This window comes from Anguilla rostrata, chromosome 9 (assembly GCF_018555375.3).
Source record: "Anguilla rostrata isolate EN2019 chromosome 9, ASM1855537v3, whole genome shotgun sequence".
Taxonomy (NCBI): Eukaryota; Metazoa; Chordata; class Actinopteri; order Anguilliformes; family Anguillidae; genus Anguilla; species Anguilla rostrata.
Window position 1 is genome coordinate 26,027,091 of NC_057941.1, and position 21,618 is coordinate 26,048,708.

At 43.5% G+C, this 21,618-nt stretch overlaps 2 protein-coding genes across 6 annotated transcripts in view; one reads left to right on the top strand and one right to left on the bottom strand.

The window, feature by feature from the left end:
- Nucleotides 1-9,905, top strand: part of LOC135263406 (membrane-associated phosphatidylinositol transfer protein 3-like) — a 107,454-nt gene extending 97,549 nt beyond the window's left edge. For 2 of the 3 annotated variants that reach the window (XR_010332456.1, XR_010332457.1), the window contains 8 exons: nt 96-212; nt 3,462-3,578; nt 4,180-4,328; nt 4,643-4,792; nt 5,470-5,653; nt 6,093-6,221; nt 6,881-7,280; nt 7,998-9,905. Coding sequence is in view for 1 of the 3 variants with exons in the window: in XM_064351375.1 (XP_064207445.1) it covers nt 96-212; nt 3,462-3,578; nt 4,180-4,328; nt 4,643-4,792; nt 5,470-5,653; nt 6,093-6,221; nt 6,881-7,210 (1,176 nt within the window). In the remaining 2 variants the exon portion in view is untranslated. Of the gene's footprint in view, nt 1-95; nt 213-3,461; nt 3,579-4,179; nt 4,329-4,642; nt 4,793-5,469; nt 5,654-6,092; nt 6,222-6,880 lie in introns of all 3 variants that reach the window. The other variant, XM_064351375.1, reaches the window with a different exon arrangement.
- Nucleotides 9,906-11,274: 1,369 nt separating this feature from the next.
- Nucleotides 11,275-20,745, bottom strand: LOC135263407 (protein PIMREG-like). 3 transcript variants are annotated; one of them, XM_064351379.1, is made up of 6 exons: nt 20,393-20,462; nt 18,147-18,465; nt 17,174-17,505; nt 15,808-15,903; nt 14,281-14,319; nt 13,521-13,661 (listed from the first exon to the last, which is right to left on the bottom strand). In XM_064351379.1, the coding sequence occupies exons 1-5, from the start codon at nt 20,428-20,430 to the stop codon at nt 14,289-14,291; spliced, it is 816 nt and encodes a 271-aa protein (XP_064207449.1). In that variant the 5' UTR covers nt 20,431-20,462; the 3' UTR covers nt 13,521-13,661; nt 14,281-14,288. The 3 variants fall into 3 exon arrangements, with proteins under 3 accessions (XP_064207448.1, XP_064207447.1, XP_064207449.1); XM_064351378.1 differs by lacking the exons at nt 14,281-14,319; nt 20,393-20,462 and adding an exon at nt 20,591-20,745 and having other exon boundaries at nt 11,275-13,661; XM_064351377.1 differs by lacking the exon at nt 14,281-14,319 and having other exon boundaries at nt 11,275-13,661; nt 20,393-20,451.
- Between the last annotated feature and the right edge of the window lie 873 nt (nt 20,746-21,618).

A 21,618-nucleotide genomic window follows, 5' to 3' on the forward strand; every position in this document is an offset into this window, starting at 1 on the left:
TGAGGGCTGAGAGTGTCAGGTAGTTAAAGCCTCAGTAAACTTCCTGGCGATTAGCTGTGAAGGTTTCACAGGCATGCTTTGTGCTTTGTCGGCAGGTAATGCGGTGTGACAGCCTGACAGCACGGGAGGCAGACGGCTCGGACTCCGCCCCCTTCTCTCCCTCCGGCCCCCGAGAGAAGTGGCTCCGCAGACGAACTCACGTCAAGCTGCGGGTGAGCGAGGCAAAACACGCGTGCAAACAAAAAACATCTCTGCGTCTCCTCTGCCCACAGAAAATGCCCACGTCACTACTGTGTGTACAAAAAGGAGTCTGGATCTCCACTGCACAGGCAAAAGCACATCTGCATCTCCACTGTACAGGCAAAGGCACATCTGCATCTCCACTGTACAGACAAAAGCACATCTGCATCTCCACTGTACAGACAAAAGCACATCTGCATCTCCACTGTACAGGCAAAGGCACATCTGCATCTCCACTGTACAGACAAAAGCACATCTGCATGTCCACTGTACAGGCAAAGGCACATCTGCATCTCCACTGTACAGGCAAAAGCACATCTGCATCTCCACTGTACAGGCAAAGGCACATCTGCATCTCCACTGTACAGGCAAAGGCACATCTGCATGTCCACTGTACAGACAAAGGCACATCTGCATCTCCACTGTACAGGCAAAAGCACATCTGCATCTCCACTGTACAGGCAAAGCACTGATTCACTGTAAGGCAAAGGCACTTGCTGTCCAACTGTACAGCCACAAAGGCAACGTACTGGCATCTCCCTGACCGAGAAAGGCCATACGCATCTCCACTGTGACAGGCAAAGGCACAAATCTGCTCTCCCTGTAAAAGGCAAATGGCACATCTGCACTACTGTAAGTACAAAAGCAGTCTGCATCTCCACTGTACAGACAAAAGCACATCTGCATCTCCACTGTACAGGCAAAGGCACATCTGCATCTCCACTGTACAGACAAAAGCACATCTGCATCTCCACTGTATAGGTAAAGCACATTGGCATCTCCACTGTACAGGCAAAGGCACATCTGCATCTCCACTGTACAGACAAAAGCACATCTGCATCTCCACTGTATAGGTAAAGCACATCTGCATCTCCACTGTACAGGCAAAAGCACATCTGCATCTCCACTGTATAGGTAAAGCACATCTGCATCTCCACTGTACAGGCAAAAGCACATCTGCATCTCCACTGTACATTCAGAAGCACCTCAGCATTTCCACCGGCTCTTTCACTGGACTGGAAACATTTCGCTCAAAGTCCTGCGATGCTCAAGGTCATTTTCTAATGCAGTTTCAAACTCCTGATATATAGTAGGCAAATTTTCAAATCACACATTAATTTCAAATCCGACTATTATCCCCACCAAGCACACTTGTATGCATGACAGTGCCTGCATTTCCTAATATGCAGCTATTTGCATTCCTTTCAGAAACCACAGTGCCAAGACATACAATGTATAAGTGGGCAGATTAGTGTCTCCTGTTTAAAACGCAGTGGTTGGAGAAATAAATCTCTACTGCTAGACTCAGGTTTTCAGATGTGGTCTGCATGTGCGTGTTTCACGATTTAACTGATGTCCTTGTGAGTTTGCCATCTACTGTGCTAAATGTGGAAAGAAATGGTCAGACAGAATGAAAGGCCTTCTGCATCAGGGACAGTCGTGAAGGCTGGTTTGTCAGCTCCACGGCACTGCTTCTTCCACTGTTTTTTAAGAAGAGCTCTGAATTCGCGAGACTCATTCCAAACGACGAATGTAAATTCAGCGTTTTGCATCGTGTCGATGTGAGGAGGCATCCCAGGCGCGGCTGGGACGTGTCGACGCCCCAGATTCACAGGCGCCCCAGTAACGCCTCGGCCGCAGAGGAGTGATTGTAGCGGAGGCCTTGCAGCGCAGTCTGCTCATTCCAGAGTTGCAGTGTAAGCATTAACAGACACGCCGGCTGTTTATTAAGAGGATTGGGAAGGGGATGTGAGTCACCCTCGCCATACCACAGAATTTTCTGAAGCCAATTTTGCTGTTGCTTTCGGAGTGCTGAGGTCAGAGTTCCTGCTAATGCCAGCTCATTCTAATGAAATTTAGAAGAAGCACACAGGGGTTTGGATTTCTTAATAACTTTAATAAAATTTGGCTAGCACATTGGAGTCCAACCCTCCGCTACAGCGACTAGTATAATAACTCATCAGAGCTACGGAGTATCAGAAGTGAACTGCCTCTCTGCTAATTGAGCTGTAACGAGCTAAAACTGAACTGCACAACCACCATTCAATGGCTGGTCCTCTCGCCCTCTAGTGGCTAAATGTCACTGCTGGTGTTCAGTGCTAATGCAGCCTACCGTTCGGCGAGGGAAGGTGGGAAAATGAGTGATTGAGTGAGTGAACACGTGAATGATTGAGGGCGAGAGAGCAAGTGAGTGAATAATAGAGTAAAGGAAGCTTAAAGACAAGTCAATAAGCAAATGGGTGTGGGAGGGGTAGTGATTGAGTGGATTATGGAGCGAGGGACGGAAGGTGGGAGGAACGGTGAGTGAGTGAATGACAGAGAGGAAAGAATATGCCCATTTCTTGGGTCTCCATTTGAAACAGCTTTGCGGCTTTGAGTATTGTGTAATTATTTATTGTATAGGTGTGCAATACTGCGTCAGCCAAGGTAGGGAAGGGACTGCTGAGGATAATCCCTGTTAAATCAGTGCACTAGCCACTGGAGAGCCTGATTTGTTCAACAGCATAATTAAATCAGAAATCAACAGCGGCAGGTTCATTTTGTTTGTGTAACCCAAAACAGTCGCTTGCCATTAGTAAGGCAGTGCATGTTCACTCTCAAGAATAAAACCTGATGTTTAGACCTCTCCTCTGTAGGTAAAATGTTGGTTGCACAGCAGAATTGCAAAATCATGTTGACTTGTGGAGTGAAGACAAAGCTTCTGCAACTGGGACATAATGCAAAGTAAATTTATATTAGATGTATTGTAGCATGCGTAGCATCCATAATTTGTGTAGTTTATTGCTATTATGAAAAAGCGTTACTTAAAAAAAGTATTTTATATTTGAAGTACTGCATGGCAGTGATTATTATTCTGTGGTCCTGTTTCTATTTTTCAATTTGACCAATAAATTAACGAAAGTGCCCAAAAAAAAAAAAATCAGACCTATCACAACAGCCTAATAGTAGATGGTAGCTCATCGCCCCCTTCTGGCCAAAAACAAACACTGCCCACTACTGTATTGTCAAAACACTTAGCTAACTCATTTCTTTTGATACATTTCAAAGCAGTCACATGATCAGGATTGAAGATCTTACAGGCTAGTTAATGCAGTTTCTCTTCAATGGTTTACTGAATTAAGCTGCAGAGCAGGTGCAGTTTCCTCAGGAAATTCAATATGAAATATGAATGATGAAAATGGGCAAACCTGATGGCACTTTCATGAACTGTCCCCGTGTAGAATGTCACTGCCAATCACAGAATCAATGATGTCATCGCGACGGAGGACGGCCCACAGACGCTGGTTGGCAGGTTCATGTATGGACCACTGGATATGGTGACCCTGACTGGCGAGAAGGTGAGACACTCTTTACTATGTCTGCACAGTAGCTACACGTTACCTGGACCTGTTCAAATGAAGATTATTTTCAGATTATGAAATGAAAATTATTATTATTATTATTATGGTCTGCTCAACCAAGCAGTAGGCCATATTTTGACTTGCAATATTGTGCATGTGCATGTGCCTTCCTCGCTGCAGTAATAATCGATATTGCTTATATGGAATGGTAAAAATGGTCTGCACTTGCATAAAAAAATTCTCTGCATCACGGTTTTTGTGTGGCCCAAGCAAAAAATATACTAGAAAATATACTGAAATAATATTTAAAAACTCCAGAAAGTGAACTCTCCCTTTAACATTACCAGTCAAAAGATTTTTCATACCTCTTACTTTTTTATCATTAACTAACTACCTCATCCAGTTTGTTATTGTTTACCCAAGACATAAAAAAGAAGCAAAGATATTTCAGTGTGCCAGTTGAAGAGTAAACCTTTCAAGTGATACATAAAATATTTCTTGCTGTGTCGATTAATTATATATTTGGCATACTTCAAGCTTCAATGGATGGATGCACTGCATGTGTTTCACTGCCTAAATTCCCCCACCCTTGAAACAGGTGGATATTTTGCTGATGACCCAGCCCCCGTCCGGCCGGTGGGTGCACTTTGACACTGAGGTGACCAACAGCAGTGGCCGGGTGACCTACACCATTCCGCAGAACAAGAGGCTGGCTGTGGGGGTGTACCCTATCAAAATGGTGGTCAAGTGAGAGTGCTCTGTCTTTTCCTCTCCCGTGCTATAGGGTTTCCACGTTCATTTTAAGCCACAAAGCTCCTATAACATCAGCATCATACAAAAAGCAGTATATCTCCAATCAAGCATTCACCATTCCTGATGGGTGAATGCGTCTCGCTGACTGGGCCCTCTGCCCCATTGCCGCAGGTCGCCGGGGCTTGCCGCAGATACGGGGATTCATTCGCGTATGCTGTACCGTAGCGTGGGGGCGGTTTTAGACTGGGGCAGTGCATGGGAACCCATGAGCCCTGCGATTGAAAGCCTCTCTCTGCCTGTCACCGAAGGGGAGACCAGACCAGCGCGGAGGCCTTCCTGACCGTGCTCCCGCGCGGGATGGAGTGCGTGGTGTTCAGCATCGACGGATCCTTCGCCGCCAGCGTCTCCCTCATGGGCAGCGACCCCAAGGTCCGCCCGGGAGCGGTGGACGTCGTCAGGTAAAAACCGCTCCCAGGGAGTGTGTGTGTGTGTGTGTGTGTGTGTGTGTCTGTGTTAGAGAAAGAGAAATAAATAGACTGATACAGAATAAACTGCACACGTAGGGACATGCAATATGAGAGAGAGTCAGTGTGAGGCAGAGGGAGAAAGCTGGACAGATGGAGAGAGCCATTATCGGTTCAAAAGTTTCTACTCATTAAAATTTCCACTCCGTTGAATACAAGATGCAGGCCAGCTCCTGTGCATATGCCCTTGTGGCCACAGATCTGCCATGAAACACACATTCAGTTTTCCAACCTGTTAGCAGATGAGCTAAAATTCCAAAGAAGAGGAGCTCAAAGTATATATTCTCATTAACACAAATTATAGATAGACCCGCTCATTTATAGACTCAGCTCCGTGTTTATAACATTGAGTTCTCCCTACCAAAACATTCCAATGTTGTGCATCTTCTGAAAATTCATCAAGGGGCTGTGACCAAGTGCAATATATTCCACTAGACATTCAGAAGCCCAGGAAACTCATTTTACAAATCAGCACCACCTGCAGAAAAAGCGAGGAGGGGTGGAATGTAGGAGCTGACCGTCTGGTTTGTCTGTAAAATCTGCGTTTTCAGCGCCTGCAGTGGATGGTGGCGATTGCGTGACCAGTGGGTAAAACGTGTGCTTGTTTCCAGGCACTGGCAGGACCTGGGCTACCTGATCATCTACATCACGGGCCGGCCGGACATGCAGAAGCAGCGCGTGGTGTCCTGGCTCTCCCAGCACAACTTCCCCCAGGGCATGGTCTTCTTCTCCGAGGGGCTGGTGCACGACCCGCTGCGCCAGAAAACCATCTTCCTGAGAAACCTGGTGCAGGAGGTAGGGCGGCGCTGAGACAGGCTGCAGCCAGCGCGGCTAGCTAGCGAGCAGGCAGCGCGGCCGGCTAGCGGCCTACTGTCAGCGAAGCTGTCAGCCGGCCAGCGCTTCGCAAATTGCCGCTGCTGCGACGCGCGAGCAGGCAGCTCAGGCGGCGTAGCGGAGATGAGGATCAGCTGTTAGAAGGACGGGCGGTTCTGACGCTAGCCGAGCGCCGTAGCGTGAAACGCCAGCAGACTGACAGCTGGCGCCAGTATGAAAGGTGCTCGTTTTCCGGGACACGAGCGCACGCTCGCACGCTCACGCTATACACGCACCGCGAGCATTCAGCGGCTTAATCCGGCTATAAATAGCAGCTGTAATCTGCAGAAACGGAAGCGCTTTGGATAAAAGCGGGCGCCTCTTTGTGAACCGTTTGTGTCTTTGCCCCCCTTTCCAACAGTGTCACATTAAGATCGGCGCTGCCTACGGGTCCATGAAGGACATTTCCGTTTACAACATGCTGGGCCTGAGTCCTTCACAGATCTACATTGTGGGAAGACCCTCCAAGAAGTACCAGAATCAGTGCCAGGTACTGCAGGCTAGCTGCTTTCCGGCAGGGATAATAAACTAGGGGTAAGGCAGCTGTGACATTACCTTAATCAAAGTAAAAAGAGCCACTCCACCAATCACGAATATGTCAGTGCCAGCTAATAAGAGCAATGCAGCCTGTGATTGGTGACTGGCTATGTCCTGGTAATTCTCACAGAGATTGCAGAAATGCATCTAAAAAATATCCACCAATACCCTATACAGTTTTTTGCTTTTATTTGTTACCTAGCCTTTTTATCAGACCTCTCAGCGTCTCCCTGAGGAACCTCTCATTCTAGAATTATTCTCAATACCACCATTAACTCTGAAAATAAGATTTGCTCTTAAAGCACTTGAAGAGGCAAGAAAGTTGGAGTTAATTCAATTTCAGTTGAGTCAGTTGAGGAAATGACTTCAATTTCAATTCATTTAAAAATGGTCATAGAGCACTATGGAACTTTTTCAATTCGTTAATTGGGCTTCAGTTCCTGTCCTGAATTGACTGCTATGAAATGAATTCATCCCAACCTTGAGCCAGGAACATAAAAGCTGATGGATGTATCACTTGGTGGAAATCCTTACATGTCCCTTGGCCTTCATTGCCTTCTTCTTTCTTCTGTTTCTGATACCCCCATCCCCCTCTTCTCTGATCCCGTGCAGTTCCTGAGCGAGGGGTACGCAGCGCACCTCTCCTCCCTGGAGTTTGGGCACCGGGCGCGGTCCAAAAAGACCTCCTCCACTCGGATGGTCCTCCGTAAGGGCTCCTTCGGCCTGACGGCCAAACCGGACTTCCTGTGCAAGCGGACCCACCTGCGCAGGACCATGTCCGTGCAGCAGCCCGACCCGCCCTCCACCCCCAACCCCAAACCCGAGCGCGCCCAGAGCCAGCCCGAGTCCGAGCCCAAGGACCACGGGGGCGGGGCCGGAGGGGGCGGGGCGCAAAGCACCTGGGTACGGGGGAACACGCTTCGGGGGGACACCACTCCCTGACAGAGGGAAAGAGAGGGATGACGGGCGAGAGGGAAGGGCGCGACAGGGCGTCCCAGGGTCCAGGGCCAATGTGAGTCCTCCAAATATGTGTCCTCAACTCCAGCCTCATCCTTGATTTCCTTTCCTGTCTCTGTCACTGTTGGTCATCTGAGTCATTCTGTCATTATTACACACTACCCTAGTCTCGGAGGAATCAGGGAGAGCGTTTGTCTTTGGGTGTGCTGGAACCTCTCGGAAAGTGGGAATGCTTACCATGATTTGACTTGATTTTTGCATTATGTTGTGATGCATGAGGGTCAGACTGGACGAAACAGCCACCGCAGGGAGCGTCATTTGTAAACCAGACGGAGAGCGGCCCCTCGGGTCGACAGAAAGAGGATCGGTCGGCACAGTCTGCACACAGTGTCTTATAAATATTAATGTGGGAATCTGTGCCAATGCTGCTATTATTAACAACAAAGACTTGTTTTCAAAGACTGCCCGCATCCTATTTTTTTTTTCATTTTGAGGCAAGGGTTCTGCATAAATGTTCTTCTTTTTGTACTGCAATTTCACTGATTAAAGCTTTTAAAGTGGTTGTATGGCTGTGGGCCTCAGCCGAGTGCTTGTGACGCAGATTCAGAATGAAAATTTTGTGAATGACCTCAGAGGACGAGTCGTTAAAAAACCATCTGTAAGATGTAGAAAAAAAGAGATTCTAGTTATTGTAAAAAGGTCAGCTCTGATTATGTGTGATGTTATGAGGTAGAATATTAAACTGTTAATTCTGTTTTCTTTTCCTTTGCAGCAATGGTACCTAAATGGAACATATATTTATTTAGTCAATTATTTTATTTTATCTAATGTGCTATTAAATGAATAATATGGACATGGAGGGGCTTGTGCTAAAACAGTCTTTTGCCATGGATTATTTACCAAGAGTTGAGAGACATTATGATCCAGATATCCTGGTTTGAAACCCTAGCAATGCTTCAGTGTTAGCAACTAGACCACTAAAGCCCACCCTTTGGATGCAAACCTCAGGGACCAATTAGGCGCTTTCTCTCCGTCCCTTGACGCAACGTGGGAGGGACTTGGATGACTCTCCACTAGATACAAAAAGAGAAACAGAAAAGAGAAAGAAATGAGATGGAAAGGAGCAATGGGACTGAGATGAAACAAAAGATTGGAAATAAATATCCTCTCAAGAACTCCCCCCAAAGCTGAGGCCTGGGTGTGGACTGCTGGAAAGTATTGCTGGAGAGAGAGAGAGAGACAGAGAGCCTGGCTCATTGGCCTAAAATCCACGTCTGTCCCACACAACCTGCCCTGCTGAACGAAGGCACTTCTGCAATAATAATCTCATGTACAGAAATACTAATGTCTATATATGTATATATTTTAAAAAAGGGTTGCTCCTCCCTGTGGCCTGAACATAAACTTCTTGTTTTTGTGCTGGACTGTCAGAGTTTTGTGCATCTGCTAGGTCAGTAGGGCATTGTACAATAAATGGATTTTCTCCAGTGGATATGAAGTGTCTCAACATCGCACCCTCAGGCCATCGGGTTTTCAGTGCCGGACGTTTTTCCCCCATCGATGACGCAGGCACCGCATTTGCACTTGTGTCAGCACTCTAGCCACTGTTCCATTATTTCACATACTTGAACATGATCCTGGTCATTACCAGGCAATGAAACTCATCTGGCTCCATGACATCACAATGGGAGCTCTAACATCACGCAGTAGGAGCGCTGAGTGTTATTCACTCGATTAATTCAGAGGATTATTTTTTTTTACATTTTTTGGATTTGTATTTCCAAAGTGGACATCTATGGAAGAGTTCAATAAAACTACAAGACTTAACACGTTAGGACACAAAAAAAAGTAATGTCATGTCAGAGCAATGTTTTTTTTTTCATGTATGTAATACTGGTGCATGAGGTGCAGAATACCTGAAGACTTCTGTAATACTGGAGTGTGTCATGTAGACTAAATAAGACAAAGTTGTGCCTCTGCATTGTTAGGGAATGTGTTTGATAATAGGTGGGGAAGATACTTTCAAAGGAACAGTTGTAAAGCTGCAAAGACTGCTGAGAATTTTAGGCTGTGTAGCTATGTAGCTAGTGGACAGTTTGAATCCTTACTGTGTTATGTTCCGTTCCTTCTGGGGGCAGGGCAAGGAGGGGGGTTAGGCTGGGTGCTCTCCTGTTAGCTCACACTTATTTTTCTATGAGGAAACCCCCTTGTACATACCTGTCTATATTTGAACAAAAAGGTGTTTTTGAAGTGGTGTTTAACTTGTCGTCAAACTGATATTTTTGCCTTAAACAGTGTTTGATGTCCAGGAAGTGCAAAGTCAACATGTTATTATCCTTATTGCTTGACCAAAGTCTTAGTTTTACCTCCATGAAAGAGTGCAGTGCATCCTTGAAACGCTATTTTTCTGTATTTCATGTTCTTACATGTGAGGTATATATAGTCTATATGAATAAATTCACACTTGTGTGTTTACAAACCAATAGTTATTTATATAGGAGCCACTTTAACTGATGCATTAAGTACTGGTGGTAAACAGCAAGCAGTGTAAACGTGAATGTTTTTTGGCTGTTTAAATGTTTTATCTCTATACTCATTTTATAATGACAGTGAAAGCTGGCACATACATGTTGGCTGTTTTATATATATATACACAATAAACACACAAGTACATATCAAATATTTTAAAAATAAATTCCCGTATTTGTCCAGAGAGAGGTGCTTAAACTATCGCAAGGTCTCAATGGTTATTCAGAAATTGAAATTATTAAAAATAACCCAACAATAGGGTCCAATCCTGTTGCTCAGGTGGGACTAATTTGATTTGATTCCAGAGATACAGCAGGAGTTATACTAGGATGTTATTCCAGGGTTTCAATAGAGAAAGGGGGAAAAAGCATAATTCTATTCACGCATGGATTTTCTGTTCTGCTTAAGACTCCTGCTCCAGATAATGTCATTATTTGGTTTTCAAAATATCATCTGGTAGGTACTTTAAAATCAAATTCATTCTTTACAGGTTGGTTAGCTGTGCAGGGTTGAGAAATATTGGTTTGTACACTATGGTGCGGATTTTAATTGTGACGTTTTGGTTTTCAATAAAAGTACGTCAATAAAAATGAAGGGGAGAAATGAAATTCAGTTCTTCAGTTTTGTTTTGGCAGTAAGATTCAGTTGTGATTCAAAATCACCTCGAGGCTTAGATTCGGAAAATCAAGTTTTATGCACCTTCAAAAATCCTCTATCCCGCATACCTTAGAAGAAAATATTGATATATTGGAATATTGCAAATTAGGGCAAAATCTGCCAGATAGCTTCAGTGAATTTCCAGAGTTGCTTATCCAATGTATTACCTGAAAACACACTAATTATTATGCATAAATATTAAACACACTTTACAAAATACAAAAATTTTAAGAATACAGGAATTTGACACAGTATAAATTCTCTTTTAAAACTGAATGTTTCCAAGCCTATTTCCCAACCCAGTGTGTACTCTATTGCTCAGCTGGACCCTTTTTCTTTGTGAGCTGTATCTGAAAAGCATTTGGCCAATAGGAGGACAAGAGGAAGTGTGTATGGATTGGCTACTACGGTGGTGCGTTTTCAGCTTTCAGCTGGGTTAGTGCTGGAGAGTTAAGGTCACCTTGGTGGGTAACCCAATGTTGTTGTATGTCGCTCTGGATAAGAGCGTCTGCCAAATGCCTGTAATGTAATAACAAAGCGCCTCGTTAGCGTTTGGTAACGATAGATTGGCTAACTAAATTCAGTAATGTTTAGTAACGTTAGCTGGCTCTCTTGTCGCTGCTTCGGGTGTAGGCAGAGTGCAGAACAGAGGAGATGACTAAGCACAGAAAGAAATCCTGCATAGTATGCCTTTAAGGACTGAGAGTCTGTGGTCATTGCGGTTATTTCTGTAGGAACTTCTCGGTGCTGTATAGCTATGGAGCATATTCTGCCAAACCTTAACTTAGAAGATGGCATACCTGCCATCCCAATATAGACACATTTACACAGTCAGTTAGAGACAAGATCACTGAAACATGGCATAAAATAAATGATTGAATGATTTATTGTACAATATCACTCAACAGCGGGTTACATTTTTCCTTGAAGAGGAAATAATTTGCTGCTGTAGACCTTTCTGATAAGTTACCCATCAGTCGGTACAGCTGCCAGAATATACACCAAAGGCTAAAGTCCCCACAGGACCCATGCATAACACAGTAAAACCCATACTAGCTGATCTGTAACATTATCGTTGCTCCTTCATCAGTTGGGCCTGATGGGGAAAGCATTAGACACGTGTAACATTGACGTCAAACAGAGGCTTTCAGTTGCACACCAAGGCCACATCAATTACTAATGTCCTTAACAGTTAATCAATTAAAGCGTGTAAACACCTTTGACACCTTCAGTGTGACTTGTATTGGAAATACAACATTTAACGGCAACTGCTTTTTTAAATGGCGCTTGGGGGTGTGTAACAATCAGTCTTAGCTGGGCTAGATTAGAATTGTGTGTAACCAAAACCCTATCAGAATACAAAAATTCATACAAAAATATACAATTCTTTTATATAAAAAAAATTGCACTCACACAAACTGTTAGCTCTATATATTTCAGTAATATGCTTCCCTATAGAATGCTTCAATGTCTTCATGACATTTCATATTAATGTTAGCTTTTTTATGCTATGTCACATTTTACCTGAATCCAAAACACAGGTTGGGATTACATACTGAGGGAGTTTAAGGTAAGGAATATGTACTGTAGGACTGTAGAGAGGGAGTTTATAAACTCAATGCCGGGGACCCACTGTGTGCTGCTTTTCACTCCCACCATAATTGCAACCTCTGTAAAGTAAATGGGATGTTAATTGTTCTTAATTAAACACTTAATGTCTATTGAAGGATGGTTTGCCCTCTTTAGGTCACATAACGCCAGAAATAGCTCTGCACGCCATAAAGAATAAAGGATCCACATTTACATTCCAGAATTTTAATCATTTTCCATAACTAATGCTCTAATTTTCTGTAATGCGTTGTATGACAAATGATTCCTGTTATTTTTTAATTGATTCAATTATAGACTGGGGTCATTTGGGTCTAAATTGCTGAAAGTTTGGTCACTGAAACTGAACTATTAATGACAGACTAAATGGTCAAACCTGAACTATGCTGGCATAAGTGAAAATATGCAATTATGTAGGAACTTAAACATTTTTTCAACAACCTTAATTGATCCAAGATATTGGCTGTGACGAGCACCAGTGGACCCCCAGGCCAAAGCTGAGAAAATATTGGTATAGAGGGACTTCCGGGATTAAATTCTTCAGACATCGGTCTCAGATCAACAATCTGACCGACATAAACGTTGGAGGACATGGAGACAGTAAAACGGGGAAGAACGGCACGTAAACTCACTTTTCAACAAGTTCTGCATACACACAGGCTGGACGTTTCTAAATGTTTTCCCTGGCCAACATAAAATCTAATTTTCAGGTATTTCAGTCAATATTTTTATACTGAAAGTGAACATTGAGAAATTACGACTCATCATAAGCACAGCAGCACATAGCTAGCACATTAATGGGGATGGTAAATCTCAAAACTGTCTCAAGGACAATCTGACATACACAGATGAAACATTAATGCTTTGGCAATGATAATCTTCAGACAATGTGAGAAACTTAAGTTTGCCATATGTAAACGATATGAAACTAATTTATAGCATGGCCACATTAAGAGCACTATTCAGAACTGTTGCTATAAAAAGGACGGTTCTTTTAATAAGCTATGTGATCCCTGTACAACTCTACATTAAAGTACACCAGATAATTATTCTTGACTTAAATTCACCTTAAATTCAAGGTTCCTCTTTTGGTATATGCAGAGTACACTAATATGTAATATGTATACACATTTTTCCTTCGGGAGTATTTCGAAAAGCATGATCAAGGAGCCCACTAACTTTCAAAAATAGTTTCATTGGATGAAATCGGATTGGTGGAAAGTTTTGACATAACATAAAAAAATAATTACGAAGGTTAGTTGGCTAACTGCTCAATCCAGCTTCGCGGAACACTACCTTGGCAAGGTGGGTAACACAACAAAGAAAGAAAAACCGTTATAACTCACAGATAAACAGATGGTAAACAATAAGAGGATACATTTTCCCTGTATATGACACACACACACGCTTAGAGAGAGTAAACAGACTGACAGATGAGGAAGAACAGACTCAGAGCCGATACCCGTTTCAGGTGGTTTTGTGGATGCTGGACAAAGCCACGCTTGTCCAGCTGCCCATGGTCTCCCTCATTCTCTGGGTTCTGCACCGGATGGAGGCTCTGGTGATCTTGGAGGGCGGGTCCCTCTGCGTCGGACCGTTACTGCTCACATTGACCCCCCGGCAGCGTTCCGCGGCCTGGACCCTGCTCGCCCAGAAGAAAACAAAGGCGATTGGTCACGCTGACGCAACCAACACAGCTGGATACCTCCTGGGTCAGAGGAGTTGAGGAATCCTGTCTCAAATTGTCTCGATGACTCAAAAGACTTTTAAACAACCTATTTTTCCACTTTTCATGAAAAGTTTTTGTTAAACTTAATGGCATTAAATTTAAACCTTTAAAAACAAAATGGCTGGCGCAAGACAAAGGCAGGCCCACTTCAGAACGGTTACGGGGTTAGGGTTTTCACTTTCACATTCAGCCGTCATCTTGAGTGAGTACCTGACCCTTTTCTGCTCAGTCCGACTTAATCAGCTCTTTATCAGCAAGACTCAAAACGCCGACGTGGCTTCACAACAAAAGCATGCAGGGCCATGCAGTTTCTGGTTAAGTTTAACGGCAGGCAGCGGTTCGGGTTACAAACAAGACGGATAAACAACTTAAAAATCGGCAGCATAGCAAACATCCACATCCATGCAGTATCAGAGTTCCTTTCCCACTGTTCTAACCAGAGATGCTCCAATATTTACAGCTGGTCATATGGATTAAGGATGCAGTGGAGAATATATCAGGACAAAGGACATGTGGGGACACGGGACTTTACCTCTTTATTTACTCCACTATACGAGAGTATCTGATCTTGCTGGTGACAAAGGGAAGACAAGGTCAGAATTTAAAATTAGAATTAAAAATTCAAGACTAGCACAATAGCAGAACAGAAACATAGCATCTAGGCACATTTAACCCTTGTGTCGTCTTCATATTGTATGCAAAAAATACACCAACCCTCACTGGACCCCTGTGATGAAGCCTTTTCATTGAATTTCAAACCTAAATTAATATTTTGTCAGGCAGAAACAACCTGTCACTCATCAATAAATTGGTGAATAACCTTTTCTCCTTCACAATGCAGACTGCATTTCTTCAGTCTACACCACGGGTCTTTACTACAAAACATACACCACAACTTTTTTTCTCTTTAGATGTGTGGTGCTTAACTTTGTTTATGACTTCTGAAAAAAAAATACTCATAGGACAATCTTTGCACCCTAATGCTGTACCACTTTTATAAAAATATTTTTTAAATGGCAATTTTAACTTACTGTAATGGTAGGGTCACTCCAGGAAATCAAATTACATGCTGAAAAAAATCTAGGGGGGTTCCACTGCTGATAAACTCCTAAATGGGTCATTTTTTGACAACAGGACAATAGAGGCAAAGTACCAACATACCACAGACAGAAAACCCACTCCAGGATTAACACTACCCATCTGAATGCACCTCAGACTAAGACTGACCAGCACGAACAGCCTTGAGATCCTGTAGGTTTGAAGAATGATTCTCGGAACCCTTAGCCGTAAGAACAATGCACGGAATTTAGAAAGCTAAGACCCAGGGCGCCCTGGAAAGGGGATAAAGTCATCCATACTCTCTCTTACACACTCACACACACATACACACATGCGTGCATGTGCACACAAACACACACACCGCTGACCAATTTCAGTTGGAATGCATAATTAATACGAGGGATCAAGGCAGCGGGGCCATGAAGCTTACAAACTGAAATGTTTATCATGGGAAAGCCTGCCTGTGAATGTGTGCACAGACCACCTATTTATACGCTTCTCCAAACGATCGAGAAGCATGCAATTTATATTCCAACAGCACAGGAAACACAAACATTGCCTTAAGGAGAATATTGTATTGCTTTATATTTTCCATATAAAATTATTTACATTAAAATAAATCAAGGGACTCTGACTGGCCCCACCCACATCCCTACCCCTCCCTCTGGGCAAACATACGCCTTTTAAAATTTGAAATATTGAAGCGGGACGACGGTTGGAGGCGCGGTGGGGGTTCGGGGGTGGGGGGGTGGGGTTTGTGGGGGGGAGGTCTTGCATTCCAAGACAAACAGGAAGCTCCCCACGTTCTGAGAAGGGTATTTTTCATGGAAAGGTCGAAGGTCAGGCGGTTTCCGGAGACAGCCACCGCTCCCAGCATCTGGGGCACAGCTGAAAACCCAGGCCCACACTTCTTTACAGAGGAGATTAAGTACATTTTCTAAGCAGAGATCTGTTGCGTTTTGCATCATAGCAAATGTCCTGAAGGCCATCCTCCACTCACCGGTCATCCCTGCCGATGACATCATCGAAGGCCTGAGAGAGACGTTTCAGTTTCCTGAGGCCGCTGGACACAGACTCCAGGTCCCGGTCAAACTTCCTGTCGGGGGGAGTAGTAACAGAGCGTTCAGATGCACACCTGTGACCTAGGCCGCAGGTCCGATCCTCACAAAATAAAAAACAACAACAAAAAAACCCCCCCGAATTTCACATACTTGAAATGCTAGAGTTAAAGTGAGATAATTATTCAGAGGTGCTACACCAGCCTAAGGGCTTCAGGAAAAAGCCAGAAAAGATGCAAATCCCATATCACTTGTACAGAAAATTTGTACGGAACACTATACTTAAATTGCACAACACAGCCACTGCGATAATTAGTAATACATACATTCATACACATATTATTATGCATTATCAAATGCATGTATCATCATACAGGCATGTATGTATTCAGTAATTACATGTATTATTATACAGATTATCAATTAAGTTGCAGTGAATATGGGCCAAAGTGGGATCATTTTCATTCATTCCATTTTATTTTACAGTGACATTTTCAATCAATCAGTCTGGTCGCACGATACACCATTTCCACATGTTAAAACTCACAGTTCAATCTCTATAAACCATTTTACCATGCCAATGTTTTACGACAACTGTTCCTTATTTTGTAGCATGTAGAGTGGCAGAACAAGCGTCCCTATCTTCTTTGCGTTTTGGAACACCACAGATGACACGATTCACAATAAAGTCAATATGCTTGTCACAACAAGAATCCAGTAAACAAAACCCATAGGCATTTATAGTCCCAAAAACATACTAACTTGGAGAAATCTCCGTAGGATGACCAGTGTTTCACTTTAGTGAAATTCACCAGAGGAATTATCATTGTTGTCAGTTTCGCCACAGCATTCACACCGAAAGTATTGTGTACAAAATAATGTCGTTATCTCCATTTATAAGCTTCTCTGAGCAGTACTGGCCAAGCAGTCCCTCAATATAACCAATGGGACCCGCAACAACTTGCATGGACTGTGTAACTTCTGCCCAATACACTGCCAGCCAGTGGCAAGCTATTATGGTGACGACCGAGAGGCATTTTAGATCATGTTGTTCGGCTTGCATAAAAGGAAACACATCGTTTCTCCAGCGTAAATAAACCATAACTTTATCAGTGCACATGCAGAAAACGTTACGCAACAGTCTCAAGGTTCTTGAGACTTTATGCCTATAAAGGTCATTTGACAATAAAAGTTTATTTTGCAATGGCTAAATCTACACAGTAGACTCTTGGAGGCCTTGGAAGAAATTGGTACACTACGAGTTCTCTCAGTATGAAAACAGGTCATCACGCGGGTGTGCAGCCATACCTCCTGTTGCTCATGGTGTTGGGAGAGGCGAACGGGCTTCTCAGCGCTGCCATTCGCACCAGCTGTCTCCTGGAGTTGCCGGGCCTCACGCCCTGGCAGGGCCCGCCCGATTTTGGCGTGCGACTGGCCCGAGGCGTCCGCTTGGTGGCCGACCTGGGAGTTCGCTGCGGGCCGCGTTTGGGCGTGACCGTGGCCAAGGCGGCAGCGGCAGGTTTGCAGGGGGTATGGGCGGCCTGGCTCCTCCTTGGCCAGCTGCTGTCCTCGCATTCGGGGGTCTTGCCTGGCGTTGCCACCAGGCACTCTTCCCTGGGAGCACGGATCTTCTGCAGCTTCTGCGGACGAAGGAAGTAAGGGTAGAATTAACCAGCACTGTGTTTGGGGTCTTAAACACAGATTAAAATGACACCCTTAAACCCAGACCTTGTGTTTCTGATCGCCTCATTGATGTGTACATGCCATACCACTATACAAGCTAGCTACTACTGAACCAGCCAGGAGGAGCCACAGTGTTCATAACATTCCAATAGAGAAGCCTTATTACCTGCATTCACTTTCAATCACCTTTGCCTCTACTTGCGTTTTCCATCAAGATAGTAATGTAAAATATAATTAAGCAATCCTGTCAGGGAAGAATAACTAGTGTTCGTTACACAAAAACAATGGAGCGCTTTCCAGAGGAACACAACATTTGCCACAAGGTCAACCTGAATGCTGCAGCAGATCACTGGTAAAAAAAGAAGAAAAAAGCTGAATACTGAAAGTCTTAATAGCAAGCATGTTAACAAGTAAGATGGATACATTGTACTTGCTGTACAATGTCTTTTCCAATTAGGTTGATTTAAAATGACAGGAAGCATATTTGATGATTGGCTGTCCATGGTCCATGACCCATGACTTTTCTTGATGCAAATGTTTTCCAGGATTTTCAGGGTCCGTGAGAAGGAGTGGGGGGGGGGGGAGGGGGGGGGTGTACCTGGTAGGCGGTCCCGATGGAGTTCCGGGCGCTGCGTGTGAGGAGGCTGACCGCGCTGGGCTTCCGGTTCGTATCCAGGGTCTCCCAGGTGGGCGTGTCCTCCACGTTGGACTGAATGGAGCGCAGGGGCAGCCGTTTCCGCAGCGACATGCGCAGGGAGTTCAGGGACGTGGAGGAGCGGAGCTTCCGAAAGCGGTCCGGAGCTTCAGGGGAGCTGTCCGCCCCGTCCGACTCGTCCAGGACCGCGTGCGCACGCCACACGGCAGTCACCGCGGATTCCACGCCGTGGACCATAGAAGACGACATTCTGAAGAGCCTCCTAGATAACAAGCCACAAATTACATTTAAATTAGACATGCAAATGATTAAACTATAAACATTTGCATTCACACACACAAAAAAAACCTTTAATTCTGCATGTGAATTTCCAGTGTGTCACCCTTTCAATATACATATACCACATTCATAGTTTGATACCAAATTCCTTTTTGCATTTTAATGACATGCACATACAGCAACACTCAAAGCTGTTAGGCAGGATAAAGAACGCCGCTGCACCACAGAATCATTGTTCCAAGGAGGCACAGAGGAGAGCACATCATTCACTGAATGTTGACAAAACAGTTCCCTGCTGGAGATGCTGGATGAGCCAGCACATGAGCCAGCAGGGGGCCAGTTTAGCATGCATATGATGGATAGTGTAGCTCCGAGTGTGGATCCCACCGCGCCGACGCCCGTCATGATGGCCAACAATTCACAGGAATGGCAAGACAACAGAACTTTATTAACATCTTAATACTGGTCAGGAGGATGCATTCAAAGTCGTGTGATGCCTACGGGCTTCTTTCTGAACTCATTCTGACCTGCATAAGAGGAAGGAACCACTAATATGGAGCAGGATACAAGAGAATGGACTGGCAGGAAATTCCCATAAACTGACTTATCTCTGCTCTCTCTGCAATGTTGCTTTTCTCTTAAGTCCTTCAACTATCTAACTTCCTTTATTTGTGTGCTAAAATCATTTACATATGGTATACCTGTGTACAGCCATATATATATATATATATATATATATAATATGTATTTTTTGTAACTTGCAGCAAGGCTTTCTCCAAGGTATTAAGTTTACCATTGTTTTTTCTTAGAGACAGAAGATGCAAAGCAACCACAGAAAAGGGTGTGTCTCTTTGGCTTGCTGTTTGTATGCTTTTGGTAGAAGAAACTTCTGTAACTCTTCCCAAGAGCCCTGCTGCTTGACAATATCACACAGCGGCACGGATATGGGATACGTATGCACACAAAAATTTAAAACAAAGCTTTGATTTCCCTAAGGAACAGTAGAAATTATAGGAAAGAAATGTATTCATGCTTCACTATCTACGTCATATTTCACTTAACCCGGGTATTCATGCTACATAGATAAGTAACAGACTTTAAAAAGCAGGCTAATTTCAATACTGAATGAAACTGTAAACGTGCGGAGTGAGCCTAAAGGAGTTAGCGAAGTCGTTAAATAATGTGGAAGAGTGTAAAATGATGCAGTAAATACCAACACCCACCTGAACTAAAATAACTTAAGCCTAAATTTTGAGCCAGCTATCTAGCTACATGCAGAGACGAATAATCTGAACGTTCCTGATTTCACGACAATGCACCATCTCATGCTGGACAAACGAACTAGGCTAACTATGCTATGCTATCTGAAAAATAAACCACTTCGGGTAGTTAGACTTATTTCACTGACCATAATTTCCTTAGTTCAAACTAAATATTCCCATTAGTAAGAATTATATTAACACAATGTGGGTTGATGAAATAACGTTAATATTTACGATTTATGATACATCGCTGGCGTAACGTTAAACAGGTTTGAGAGCATGTCCCATTTGGTACACGTTGCTATTACTATCCAAGGTTAGATACCACTTTGCGTGCAGTAGATTAGTCTAGCGTTTAGCGCCTTGCTAGCTGCAACTACAAGTCTACAAACTACCAACACATTTAGCGCAAAGTGCACATATAGCCAGATTGCATTGAATAACCACATTCAACAAGCTGTCTAGCTAGATACAGTGAGCCAACTTAGAATTCACGTTTTGCGACGTTTTAGTCAGCGAACTGGAAAACATTCATCCACTATCCCACCGTTCTGGTTTGTTAAACACTTATCATAAACAATTGATTTTCTTAGAAACGGCTAGTAATAGATTTTCTCCGTCGTCAATGTAGGCTAGTTCATTCATTACCAAGTGATTAGCCACCATTGCTGCGTTTCACAAAGCATTCGGAAGCTGCGCCGTTGCTAAGCAGTCTGCTCTTAAACTGGGGTGATCAGTTTCTACTTTTATTTTATGAGAGTCGTTTAAAAATGGTCAAAGTTTAACAATACAACAATGTAAGTATCAATCGAAAACATATACAGTGAATACAACATCGAACTGTACCTTAATTTTGTTGCACACGCTTTCCGGGTTCCCAAAACCCCAAACTTTTCCCTTGTCTGTCTCGATTTGAATTTGGCGGATCGCTTCCAACCACTCCCAAAGCCCGCGGACCCTTGCAGCCACCTTATTGGTTGGCATTGTCGTCAGTAGCAAAGAATGTAAAGACATAACCAAGTTCTCATTACAAAAATGTAAAAAAAAATTCACTTGCAACTGCATTTCGGTGTTGCTGTTTCACACAGCAGATAATGTGATCAAACTTGTTGTAATGAATAGGCGCCCTGCCTGGGGTCTAATAGTCGCAATGACAAGAAACAGTACGTTTTTAATAATGTTAGTCCGCTTCGTGGCCTCTTAGCACACATTCATCTATGTGAACTGAAAAACATCATCTGGCGCTGAAATAACCAAACAGACAAATGAAACATGTTTAAATAATTATATTTAACTGTTAAAGTGTACATACAAAAGGATTAACAGCACATACGAGAAAAATGACATGCATCTATCAGTCCAAAGGAATTGCTGTACAGACCCACTAATCATTCCAAATTTATATAAATTCAGTTTATCAGCAAAGTCATCAGTATCCTTTATCAGCCCTTCTAGATGTACATCTGTGCATCAGCAAAGCAGCTGCTCTTAACTGATGCTGGAATATGAGCGGAATTGTTTTATGAAGGGAACTACACTGCAGTGCATATGAACATGATGGAATGTTATGATTTATCCAATAAGCTGATTAAATGAATCATGACACCAGATGGGACACACTGTGTTTGGCCAAAGGAATTAATTGTACCTGAATTGCACATAAAAGTACTGTACGCCGTGTCTACAGTATACTGTGCACTGTGACGTGCGTGTATCATTGCTCTCTGGTTATTGATTTCCTTGCCCTGGGAATTCAGTAGAAATGACATGTGTATTGAGTGTCTCATAGTCCTTGAGTATGTCCTTCTAAAGCATCAATCTTTAACAGATTTAATGGTTTTATTCCTCTGGCACTGAAATATGTCTGTCAGGTG

Coding starts and splice junctions, on each gene's coding strand:
- LOC135263407 (XM_064351377.1), bottom strand. CDS start 20,430: ATGCTTTGTGAAACGCAGCAATGGTGGCTAATCACTTG. Junction 18,466..20,392: donor CAATGGTGGCTAATCACTTG/GTAATGAATGAA, acceptor CTTGTTATCTAG/GAGGCTCTTCAGAATGTCGT. Junction 17,506..18,146: donor CCATCGGGACCGCCTACCAG/GTACACCCCCCC, acceptor CTTCGTCCGCAG/AAGCTGCAGAAGATCCGTGC.